The sequence below is a fragment of the Cricetulus griseus genome, chromosome 2 (assembly GCF_003668045.3).
Source record: "Cricetulus griseus strain 17A/GY chromosome 2, alternate assembly CriGri-PICRH-1.0, whole genome shotgun sequence".
Classification (NCBI taxonomy): Eukaryota; Metazoa; Chordata; class Mammalia; order Rodentia; family Cricetidae; genus Cricetulus; species Cricetulus griseus.
In genome coordinates, this window is record NC_048595.1 from 318801024 (window position 1) to 318813761 (window position 12738).

Below are 12738 nucleotides of genomic sequence, written 5' to 3' on the forward strand. Positions count from 1 at the left end.
GAGAAATGTTTCAAAGAAAAGCCTGTCTAATTTTAGATTTTTAAGGAAATATCACTGTTTACCCGATAGGAACAACTAATCCATTCTCTTTCTCCTGGTTATGTGTTAACTGAGAATCCTCTTTAGGTTCACATGAATTGGACAGTGAAGAATTCTTTTCAGTCTGTATGCATGGCAGTATCACAGCCTCCTCCTGGGGACCTGAGTTATCGTTTTCTCTTGGTGCCATTAGGGAAGGTACCTTCAAAAAGTTTAAAAAAAAAAAAAAAAAAGAATTCACAAGCTATTAGTATAAGAATAAACCAACCCATTTTTTATTGATAACAAGGGGCACTGTCTACTTCCAAACATTTCTACTATTAGAAACACATCTTACAAAACCATGCAACCAAATACATAAATGTGCATAAACAAGGGGAGAGTTTCAGGGCAATCCTCCACATATAAGGATGGATAAACACTGGAAATAAGACTTTTTAATGGGAAATTAAATTTTAATTTCATTTTTTTTTGGGGGGGGAGGACACTGTTGGGCACTGCAATCAGGTCCTCATGCATGCAAGGCAAATATTCTACCACTGAACTGTTTCTGAACTTTCTCTCTCTCTCTCTCTCTCTCTCTCTCTCTCTCTCTCTCTGTCTCTGTCTCTCCTCCTCTCCTCCACTTTTCCCTCCCCTCTCCCTCTCCCTCTCCCTCTCCCTCTCCCTCTTCCTCTCTCTCTGAAATAGACCCTCACTATATAGCTCTGCCTGGCCTAGAACTCTTTCTGCCTCCCTATGTTGAGGTTAACGACAAGAGCCACCAATCTTTCCTTACAATGAAGAGACGGAGCTTACTCTGCTGCCTATTCCTCAGCTAGCCTTGACATGCAGCTCTCCAGCTTTAGCCTCCCCTAAATAGCTAGGACTATAAAGTACAGACCATGCCACACCCAAGTTTAGCCTTATATATTCCAGTATATAACCACATTTAAAATGTTCTTCTTTGTACTGAGTCTAATAGATGTTTAAAATATCATGTTAAGAGGAAATATCAAATACTAAGAGATGATAGCACTTGTGGCATGTAATATTCACACATCTACATGTGTATGTACTCAAAAGTTCTAGATTAATTAGTGAGGGCAAAAGAATGGGATACAGGCTCTCATGTTTTGGAATACAGACATAATTTTCCAAATTAAAGTTTTCATAATAACATTAGATAAAAGTAGTTTCTTTATGAGACTGGTGAGATGTCCTAGCTATAAAGTGCACCGGCTGCTCTTCCACTGTCTCACAACCATCTGTAACTCCAATCCCAGAGCATCTGAGGCCCTCTTCTGGCCTCTGTGGGCACTGTATATATGTGATGCACAGACATACATTGAGGCTAACCACCCATACACATGAAATAAAATAGGAAAAGTAGTATGACTATCACAAAGTAAAGAGAAAGTACAAACATACAAAGACTGGTTCTAAAGTGCAAAATATGAATTTAATTCTAAAAAGCACTTTAAAATACATTCAGTTTAGCCAGGCCTGGTATGCAATCTGTAATCCTAGTTACTTGGGAAATACAAAGATCACAAGTTCAATGTCTGCCTAGGTTCAAGACTAGCTAGCCTAAGCAAACTTAATGAGAACCTGTCTCAAAAGTTAAGGCAGCTGAGAATACAGCTCAATGGAAGAAAGCATTCCTAACTTCTGTGAGATCCTAAGTTTAATTACCAGGACTACAAGGACCAAAAAAAAAAAAAAAAAAAAAAAAACCCTAAAAACCAATTTGAATGTTAACATTTCATTTTAGAGTTCCCAATATACACTCTTAACTTGTTATGGCTAAGTTAATAAAGTAAATAAGATATATACTTCAATTCATATCTAGCATTTCATTTTCATGTTACCTTAATAACAATGAAATAATGCACTATTATTCCCATTTTTCCTGAGGAACTTGGTATATCATTTAGCTTCACCAGAATGTCAAGTAGAATCTAAAATGTCTTGGATGCCTTCCAAGACACACATTTGCCCACACTTGCCTGCCAAACATCCAATATGTTAACATAAACTAAAACTATATGGAATAATGAGACACACTAAGCATAGAACAATACTATACACATTAAAAATTATATGAACTTTCAATAGTTCAAAAACCATAGTAACTTAATCCCAGCACTGGGGAGGCAGAGGCAGGTGAATCTCTGTGAGTTCGAGACCAGCCTGGTCTACAAGAGCAGGTTCCAGGACAGCCTTCAAAGTCAGAGAAACCCTGTCTCAAAAAACAGAAACAACAACAACAAAAAAAAAAAGTAACAACAACAACAAAAACCCACAAACAAAACCTCCTCCTTAATCATCACTCACATGTTTAGAAGAGGGAGAATCAGCTTGCTTGCTGTCCTGCTGTAACATGATGGTCACCATTTTATCTGCTTCTGATTTCTTCCCAGGTACACAATGTTCTGCTTCTGTGGTTGCTCTCTTTAAAGCTGCTCTTGACAAGTTTGGTTTTGGTTTTTTGAATCGGCTTCTCAGAAAAGGAGCTGGTTTAACTTCAAGTGGCTTCTGTTCTTGAGGAAGAGATTTGCTTTTGGAACAAGGATTATCAAACTCGGTTAGAATGAACTGAAGTATAAAAGTGAGTGGAATACAGGACAACCTTAGAGACTGGCAGTAAGCTTTTAATTGCTTGTGTTTTGTTTTTAGACAGTGTCTTTCTATGTAACCTAGGCTGGCTTGGAACCTGCTCTATATTAGGCCAGGCTGGCCTTCAATTTTCCTTCATCCTCCAGCCTCTACCTCACAAGTGTGGGGATTACAGGCATGCACCATCATATCTATATCTGTCTAATTCTATTTTTTTAAGGGGAAAAAATGGAACTACTCATTAAACCCTGAAAAACATTGGGCTGTACAATACAGGTACAAGCTTATCATATTTTGCATGAAGAAAGCACTGGTCAAACCCATGTTGACTATGAGTATGTGTTACATGAAATTTGTTAATAAACCTCACCACTGGCTATCAGAATGGCTCTAATCCTCTCTCCCAATCATCCATAAACTATCAAAAACTTGTAACACTATCCAATTTATGTTATGGCTTCAAAGTTCACTTGCTATCATATAATCTGCAAACAGAACTTCACATTCTTTTTCTTTAAAGGCACACAGATCTACACTCTTGTACCTTAAGCTGGTATCTGAAAACTGCTCTAGGACATCTGGAAGTTGTATCCCTGGATCTATCTCATGTTGTTCAGAATTCTGTGAAGAATACTCCGTATGACTTAAGTGACTTGATACTTCCTTGTCAGCGTTTTCTTTTTCTTCCACAAATGCAGACATCACTGATGTTTTATTGCTAATATTCTAGAGAAAAGAATCACAATACATCATCATAAACAAATTCTATAAGAATTCCATACACTTTAAACAATAGCTTATTTCTAAAACAGTGATTTAAAAAACACAGCTTGCTAAATATAAAAATCACAAATACTAAAACTTAAAATTTAAGAATGCCTTCCCTTCATATTGTACATTATGACTATTCCAAACCACAGATACTATCTACACACACACACACAGAGACACACACACACACACACACACACACACACACACACACACACACACACACGCATGCGCGCACACGCGCACACACACACACACACAGAGAGAGAGAGAGAGAGAGAGAGAGAGAGAGAGAGAGAGAGAGAGAGAGAGAGAAATCTTCAAAAATGCTGTTAAGAGTATGATCTACAAACAACAGGAAACTTGAAACTTTCACCAAAAGATTTAAAAGTGGAGGCAGTAAGGTGTCATGAAGAATAAAAATATATGCAGGTATTTATGACCAAAAGAAATAAATTCAGCCTATGTTTATACTAAGGTTAGTACAAATTTAGTCCAATTTCCTATATATTTTTTATCTAGATGAATACCTTCAAACTGCCATTAGGATTAGTAACTTTTCCACAATTAGAAAAAATAATCCTTTTAAATTTTTAAGTGAATACACAAGTTCTTCAGGAACCTGAAACAAAGATTTAGGGCTGGAAAAGATTTTAGATTTTTATTAGAGATTTCAAATGTATTTGGACTTATGGGTAATGAAAAATTATTTTGGTAACCTTGCTGAAAATTGTTTTTAAAACACTGTAAGACAGAGAAATACATACTTTTCTATCCAGTGAAGGTCCAGGGATACTGTCGTCACTGCTGCTCTGAATTACATCTGCCGAGAGCTGCCTTGAGATATGCTCCTCTGGTTCACAGTCTCTTGGAGAAACATTTACTTTTTCTGTTTTTTCTAAGTCTGCTACCATTTCCTCCCCAACAATGATCTCTCCACACCCTCTCTCCCAAGAGACAGAAATCTCTCCTGTTTGCTTCAAATTTTCGTTAGTTTCCTCCTCACTGGTAGTCCTCTCTCCTGAGTCCATGGCCATCACAGAAAAGTCTCTTTCTCCAGTTCCCTTCAGGTCCAGCTCCTTTTCTTCCACAGCACTCCACTCCACTCCCACCTTTTCTCTGCATGTGCTGCTGCTTATGTCCACCTCACTAACCAGCTGCTCCGATGGAGCAACCACTGTGTTTTCTCTTTGGGAAGTTTCTCTCCAATCTCTTTCCATTTCACCCATGGTTTCTGTTTCCATTTCACCCATGGTTCTGGCCTCCTCTGCCTCTTTTACTGGTGCAGATATTTCTTGTCTTTCAGTTTCTTCTGAATGTGCATCCCCTTTTTCATTGCTATCAATCATATCTGGTGTCCTGTCTTTTGTGGGCAACTCTTTTCCAGTTTCTTGCAAGTTCGTCTCTGTTTCACTAATTGGACTGACCTCCTTGGGGCCATTTTCCTGTGGAAAGATTTCTCCTCTTCCAGTTTCTTCCAAATTTGTACAAATTTCCTCTGTGGTATCAATCAGCTCTGGCACCTTCTCCATAGGAGAAATCTCATTTACACCTGTCTCTGTTTCCATAGGGATGTCAATCATTTCTCCTCCCATATCCCCTGGTGAAATATCTCTTCCAAATGTTTCCAAACCTATCTCCATTTCCATAGTGACATCCGTCATTTCTGACACCTTCATATTAGAAGATATGTCATTTCTTCCAGTATCTTTTAAATCTGATTCCAATTCCTTAGTGGAAGGAGTAGCAATAGTTACATTTGGAATCTTCTCCCTTGGTGAAGTGTCTGGTCTTGTAGTTTCTTCCAAAGTTGCCGTTATTTCTCTGGAAACAGGAATCTCCTCTGGTACCCCTCCTCTGGAGGCCATTCTTTTTCTTCCTGTATTTGGTTTTGGTTTTGGTCTCTGAAATCGAGTCCTTAGAACTGGAGCTTGTTTCAGTTTATTTGCTTTACTGCCCTCTTGAATACTTAAAAAAAGAGAGAGAGAGATAGACAAATTTTAAACCAGACTACCAGTTGAACAGATGACAGTTAAGAAATCCCTATAGAGACACTAAAACAAAGATAGATTTGCCAAACAAGGTGGCACACGTCTTTAATCTCAGAACCCAGGAGGTAGAAGCTGGAGGATTTCTGTGACTACAGAGTGATTTACAGAACAGTCAGAGTTATACAGAGAAAACCTGTTCCAAAAATATGAAAATAAAATAAAAATGTAATAATATATAAGACCCAAAATGGTAGCATACACCATTAATCCCAGGACTAAGAAGGCAGAGGCAGGTGAATCTCTGAGTTTACACAGAGTGTTCCAGGATAGCCTGGTCTATTTAGATAAAGTTCCAGGATAGCCGGGCATACATAGTGAGACAATGATTTTTGGTTTTGTTCTTTAAAAAAAAAAAAAAAAATTTAAAACATTTTAAGAGACTGAGGTGTAATTCAGTGGTAGAATACATAATGAACATGTAGTAAGCCCTGAGTTTACTCACAACACCAAAAAAAGTAAAGAAAATTAATCAAGTCCCAAGAATGTCTGTCTAGATAGAAAGGGAAAATAAGAGAGAAACAATCCAATTAGTTGAAATTACAAGTTTACAAAAATTATTTGTATCTATGTTTGTCTAGACATATGTAGAGAATATTAATGAGGTCTGTTAGAGCACCAGCTGACTGTGCTTGAATAGTGACCTTCAATGACCCCTCTGCAGACAAATAATGGCTAGGAAAAACTCTGCAGAATTCTGCAATCATGCTAGCTCAAGTGGCATCTGCTACTTTTACATCATTATTCCTACTATCTTTTACCTACACATACACAGTCATAACAGACCTCAATAGCTAGGTGGAATTAGGACTCAAGTAAGAAAATGTCTTATGACTAAGAACAAGATCTACCCTTTATACTTTTATAAGACAATTTAAAATAAGATTTCTAATACTATAGTTTAGGAGCATATGTTCTCAAGATAAAAGAATAAATAACATAATATTTTGCTGAATTCTATTTAGCATACAATCAACCATTATATCAAGCACTTTTTTATATTTTAGTCATCACTAAAATATGGCAAACCCAATAAAATAAAGGGAGCTATTAAGTAAGGTCATTAATGGGGAGAAGCAGAGCACAGCTTTAGTCCCAACATTTGGAAGAGGCAAGTGGATCTCTGTGAGTTCAAACCCAGCCTGGTCTCCACAGCCAGTTGAAGGCTATTCAATAATACACATTGGGGGAGAGGGGAATACAACACACAACATGACACCACAAGTGATGACAGAATAGGGAAGAAGAGGAGGGGTCACTGAATTGTGTGCTGAAATCAAGCACATGGGCTGTGGATTACAAACCTGCGGACTGTCTGGGCTACTTAACCAGACTGGAAAAAGACAGAAGCAGGAAGGAGAGAAGGGAAAGACAAGTAGAAAAAGGGAAAGTAGGAGAGGAGAAAAAAAAAAGTCACTAATCTTGAGTACAAGCGCCCAAATGAAACACTAGATTTACTCAGCAGGTCAGGCTGAACAAGTGCATAAACATGCACATACACCTAGCTTTAAAAAGTTTTGGGACAACAGATGGCATCGAGGGTAAAAGTGCTTGCCCTGCAAACTTGACGACCAGAGTGTGATTCCCAGAACCCAAGACAGGAGAAAGACTTGTGAAAGCTGTTCTCTAACTTCCATACACATGCCATAGCACATGAATACCCATACTCACACAGACATAACACACACACTGAATATGAATAAATAGGAGTTTTTTAAAAGTTTTGTTGAAAATAGCTTGCAACAAACAAAAGAGAGAGAGAGAGAAACGGAACAAAAGAAAAGAGCTTGCAAGAAGAGAATTTGAGAAAAAGATGAAGGAGTACAGCTGAATAGGATAAAAAATATATTCTACAGCTGTTTAATAGAAACTGACTAGATTCACAAGACACACACACACACACACACACACACACACACTATAAATGGTAAAAACTGATCAGTCTCACCCCTAGACAAGGCAAACTGCAAACAAGACTCGAAGATAAGCCCAGCCCAAAAGAGAAACAGAGACCAGAAGAGCTGCCTTGAAAAGTTCAGACAACTTGCTGCACCCTGTCTAATCAGCGGAGCTACCTGCAGACTGTGCAGTGTGCTCCACATCCCCAGCTTTTGGGAGCTGTTACCTATACTGAGTGACACAGCTGTCTTTGAGTAATTTCTGCTCCTGTAAGCCACCTCTCACACATACTCTTGTAAGTAACCACAGTAAAACTCATCAGTTCACCAAACTGGACATTGATGCAACAATTTGGTCTGTCATGAGCTCACTCTATCGGAGGTGATTAGACGTGAATGTGTTGCGTCTCCCCAGTAAAAGTCAGTCTCACAATAACAGCATAGGAGAATAACTATGATTCAGGAATACTAATTCAAAAATAGTTAATAGAAAAGAACTGAGACATTCCTAATACAAGTCTATGGTAACAGACATGTCAATTACACTAATCTGATATATTTGTATATATGAATTAAAATGTCAACACTGTATTCGATAATTATAATTACTATGTCAATTAAAAGTAATATATTTTTGAAAAGAGGTATTAATGAAACATTGCTCCCTAGGAAAAGAACGTCAACATTTATTTTTCTATGGGAAAGATGCCTGAATACAAGTATTAAGATTAACCACCCATGATACTTAATAACAACAAATGTTAAAAAACCTATTTGGAGTAATTAAACAGTATCATCGGTTGTCCACTCTGAAGATAGCCAATGAAAGAAAATTTTATCACAGTCCACACAAGTACCAAACCACTTCCCAAAGACAAATGAGCCTAGGACCATTAAGCAGCATAAGCAATGTCTGTCTAAAGTTTTTTTTTTTTTTTTTTTTTTTTTAAAAAAAAAAAAAAGGAAGGAAGGAAGGAAGAGAGGGAGGCAGGCAGACAAAGTAAAATGTGCACATTTCATTAGTAACCAATTTCTCCTGCTTGAAATGACTACCTCCATGTGAGTTCACAGACACCCTAGGCACATAAGATCCTCTCAAGAAATAGAACACATGAGCAAATAAATTTTAAAAGCAAGCCAGGGTTCTAAATCTCAAGAAACACTCAAAAATCTTAACTAATTTTCTGCTAAGACACCATAATAAAGAAGTATTGCTTAAACCTAGAAAATAGAAATACAAAACCAACATGTCAGGTAGCTGCAAATAAAATCTATTACCGATGTGTAATAAGGAAGGTAGTTCTATAGGGCACAGTAGTAGTCAAACAGTTGAAGGGAAGAAAATAATAAATGAAGCAAAAAATAAGGGAATTCCTGAAGTAAAAGAAACCTAGCTTAACTTTCAAGTTGGATGCTATTTAAACAAGTCTAAGAAAATATATCATAGGCCAGACTTTAAACACAAATGTTAGAGACAGATACATGGAAGTCCATACTGTTATCTCTGCATCTACATGCTTCCAATACTACCAAACTATAAGCATCCTAGTAATTCTATCAAACTGGTTTGGGAAAATAATAAACAGGAACTTTAGCTATAAAAAAGATGGGGTCTACATTCAACTGACCTAATACTAAAAAACCAAATATTATTAAAAAGTAGCATTTCTATTTGGATACAGGCATCTAATTAATATGCTTGTTAAGTGAAAAGGCTATTCCTATTAACTGAGATACCAGGTGGAGCACATGCACCACCACAGGACATGGAAGTCAGAGGACAACCTGTGGAAGTGGGTTCTCTTGTCATCCCATGTGGGACCCACAGATCAAAGCAGGTTGTCAGAATTGACAGCAAGTGCCTCTTTATCCAATGAGCCATCTTGCCAACCCTTTACATGTTGTAGTTGTTGTTATTTTAAAGATTTATTTTTTAATTATGTGTATGTGTGTTTATCTATCCCACATGCATTCATGTGCTCAACAAGGTCGGAGGGTATCAGATGCCTTAGAACTAGAATTGCAATTCAGTCGAAAGCAGTGTGCTATCGTGCTGAGAACCAAGCCTGGCCCAATCTTAACAGGTGAGCCTTCTCTCTAGCACCTTAAATATTGTTAAATATAATATAAATGATACACAGATAGAGAGGCCATTCATTTAGTTTGTTTCTGTGGGGTCAGTGAGATGGCTCAGGAGGTAAAGTGCTTCCTTCTAAACCTGATGACCTGAGTTCCATTCCCAGGTAATGAAGGCACAGTGGGAGGAGAGAACTGACTCCCAAAAGTTGTTCACTGACCTCCATGGCATTCATATACCTCATTTCTGTCTTAAAACACAGAATAAATAAATATAATTAATTTGATCAATTTAATTAGCTCTAAAGCCCTATTAAAAATTTCAAAATTGGGGCTGGAGAGATGGCTCAGAGGTTAAGAGCACTGACTGCTCTTCCAGAGGTCTTGAGTTCAATTCCCAGCAACCACATGGTGGCTTACAACCATCCGTTATGAGACCTGGTGCCCTCTTCTGGTGTGCAGATATACATGGAAGCAGAATGTTATATACATAACAATTAAATAAGATAAAAATTTTTTTTAATTTCAAAATTATATAACTAATAAAACAATGCTTACCTTGGACATTCATCAAGAAACTTGACCTCATCAGACTGCACATTTTCAAAAGGACCCTTTTTTTCAGGCTGTGATATGACATCTTCTTCACATTGGAGGTTTTTAAGTGACTCATTTTCCATTTGTTGAGGAATCTTAATAACAAAGGCAATATTTTAGATTTTAAAATAAAACACCAAAACAAACAAACAAACAAACAGCTAATTATAATTAAAAAAAAAAAATGGGTAGTGGTGGCACACAACTTTAATCCCAGCACTCGGGAGGCAGAGGCAGGCAGATTTCTGTGAGTTTGAAGCCAGCTTGGTCTGCAGAGTGAATTCCAGGACAGGCTCCAAAGCTATTTTGTCTTGAAAAATCAAAATAAAACACAAGACTTTTTACTGAAAAATCTATCTTTGCCAGGTATGATGAAGCATGTTCTGGCATTTGGGAGGTAAATGCAGAAGACCACATTCCCAAACAAACCTAGGCTACATAGAGAATTTGAGAACAAGCCAACTACAAAACATTCTGTCTCATTTAAGGGTAAATAAAATGGTAAAAATATCAAAATTATAAAATAACAGTCAAAAAACATATTTTAATGTTTTTCCTCTAGCTATCTTGAAAATCCCATAAGTCTCATCCTTACCATGTCACAAATCTTATTCTTTTCTCTCCCATAAGGAAGTAATGTTTCAGACTCATCAACTTTAGTCTGACACCATCTCATTTGTCAGAATCCTCCACAGTACTAGTATTTCTAAGTATTGTGTTAAGTATGTTAAAGACTCTAAGAAATATAACAATAGACAGGACTGGGGATGTAGCTTAGGTAGGAAAAGTGCTTGCCTAGCATACACAAGACAAGGCCTTGGTTCAATCCATAGCACTGCAGAAAAATGGGCATGGAGGCACATGCCTATAATCTTAGCACTTGGGTGAAGGCAGGAGGATCACAGCTCAAATTTATTCTCAGTTATACAGTGAATTGGAAGCCAGCTGGGGCTACATGAGTCTCTGTATAAAATATAAAAAATAAAATTATAGCAGACAGAACCCAAATGTTGAGTCATGCTAAGTCTTGGCTTTCTTCTAAGAACTATATAAATAATCTGAAACTCCATGAGCCAGGGATATAATTCAATAGCAAGAGTGATTTCTTAGCATGAAAGAGGCCTTAGGTTTTTCTTCAGTCTGTCTGTCTGTCTGTCTGTCTGTCTGTCTGTCTATCTGTCTATCTGTCTATCTGTCTGCCTGCCTCTCTGTGTCTGTCTCTCTGTCTCTGTCTCTGTTTCTCTCTGTCTCTGTCTGTCTCACACACACACACAAAATTCATTGTCTGTTTTTGGAATTATACTTGAAAAGAACACTTTCAATATTTTGTTTAAGCCAATGTTAAAATTCACACATACGACTATCTTTTCAAACGGAGGCTGAGAATGTGGCTCAAGGGTAGAGTGCTTGCCTAGCTGGGCTCAATCTGAAGCACAGGGAAAAACCAAGTCCAAATATGAGATAAGATGAGAGCAAACCAAGAGTCATGTACAATGCTCGAATATCTAAAATAACAATGAACAAAACTCCTCACTATGAGATTTTGGCCACAAATGTAATAATAATAAACAACACACACAAGCTTACTTTAAAAGAGTGAAAACTTTCATTAAGGCTTACATACTTACTTAATAAATGTTATCAGAATCAACATACCACAACACAGGTTTCATTTTTTTCTCTATCAACACCAGATTCATCTTCATTCTTCTCTACATGGGCCCCAATTTCTTTCTGTGGTGTAGGACTCTCTTTTCTTTCTGCAGCTTTCTGTATATTTGGCCTTGGTCTTTGCATTCGGCCCCTCATTAGTCGTGCAGGTCTTAAGACCTTTGGTTGACCATCTTCTGGTATATAAGATTTTTCGCTCAAACTATAATCACAAAAAAATGAAAGTAGGATTACAGTAAAGTCATAAAGTTGCTTGGTTAAATAAATAAGTAAATCATGTTAAATGGCGAGCATTTTAAGTATCCTCAAGAACATCTTGAAAAATATTCACTATACATCTATACCCTACTCTTGCAAACAGATGAGTCTGGAAGCCTAGCTATAAAAACCTCATGAACAGATACCACCTAATCCCACTTCCAAGACACAAATCGGCTTCTGCAAATATGTCTTCCCCATCACTAATGAGGAACTAAAATCACCCTGAAAATGTAACTGTGACAGTTGGTGGTAAGAAAACCATAAGCTATCACCATCCTTCTCTGGACAATCCATTTAAATATATAAAACATACCCCCAGCCAGATCCTGTGCATAATAATAAAGAAACATATGGCTAAGTGCTAAAAAACATATGAGACGAAATAGATGACCACCCTGGGCAAAGACACTGATGAACAGCTTAGCAAAATGTTCTTCAGTAAGCAGTGTTGTCGATGGTTACAGACACAATTATCATAGGCATCATAAGAAAGTGAATCCTCCAAAACTCAGGTGCTATTGAGGTCCTCAGGAGAATCAAGAGAAATGTTATCCTGTGCCTCATTTACCATATGTTTCTAGTAAAGCTGCTTAGTAGTTGTAAGTCTTTTAAAAAGCATCAAAATCATACTTCAAAAATGGAAAAATCTGTATCTATCCAATATGTGACACTATTATTTTTCTTTTAGGACATCACTGTATAATGCCAGGAATCAGTGCCCACTTAAAGAACAGCATCCTATTTAACAGCCCAGAATCTACTCCTCACAACCATATTTG

The 12738-nt window shown here is 37.3% G+C and overlaps 1 protein-coding gene across 3 annotated transcripts in view; it reads right to left on the reverse strand.

The window, feature by feature from the left end:
- The window catches only part of Bdp1 (B double prime 1, subunit of RNA polymerase III transcription initiation factor IIIB), a 91802-nt gene that overhangs the window by 40924 nt on the left and 38140 nt on the right, over nucleotides 1–12738 (reverse strand). For all 3 annotated transcript variants that reach the window (XM_027401635.2, XM_027401634.2, XM_027401633.2), the window contains exons 15-20: nucleotides 11684–11900; nucleotides 9989–10122; nucleotides 4176–5376; nucleotides 3182–3363; nucleotides 2356–2578; nucleotides 63–241 (exon numbers count right to left, since the gene is read on the reverse strand). In XM_027401635.2, coding sequence (XP_027257436.1) covers nucleotides 63–241; nucleotides 2356–2578; nucleotides 3182–3363; nucleotides 4176–5376; nucleotides 9989–10122; nucleotides 11684–11900 — 2136 coding nt within the window. The remainder of the gene's footprint in view (nucleotides 1–62; nucleotides 242–2355; nucleotides 2579–3181; nucleotides 3364–4175; nucleotides 5377–9988; nucleotides 10123–11683; nucleotides 11901–12738) is intronic.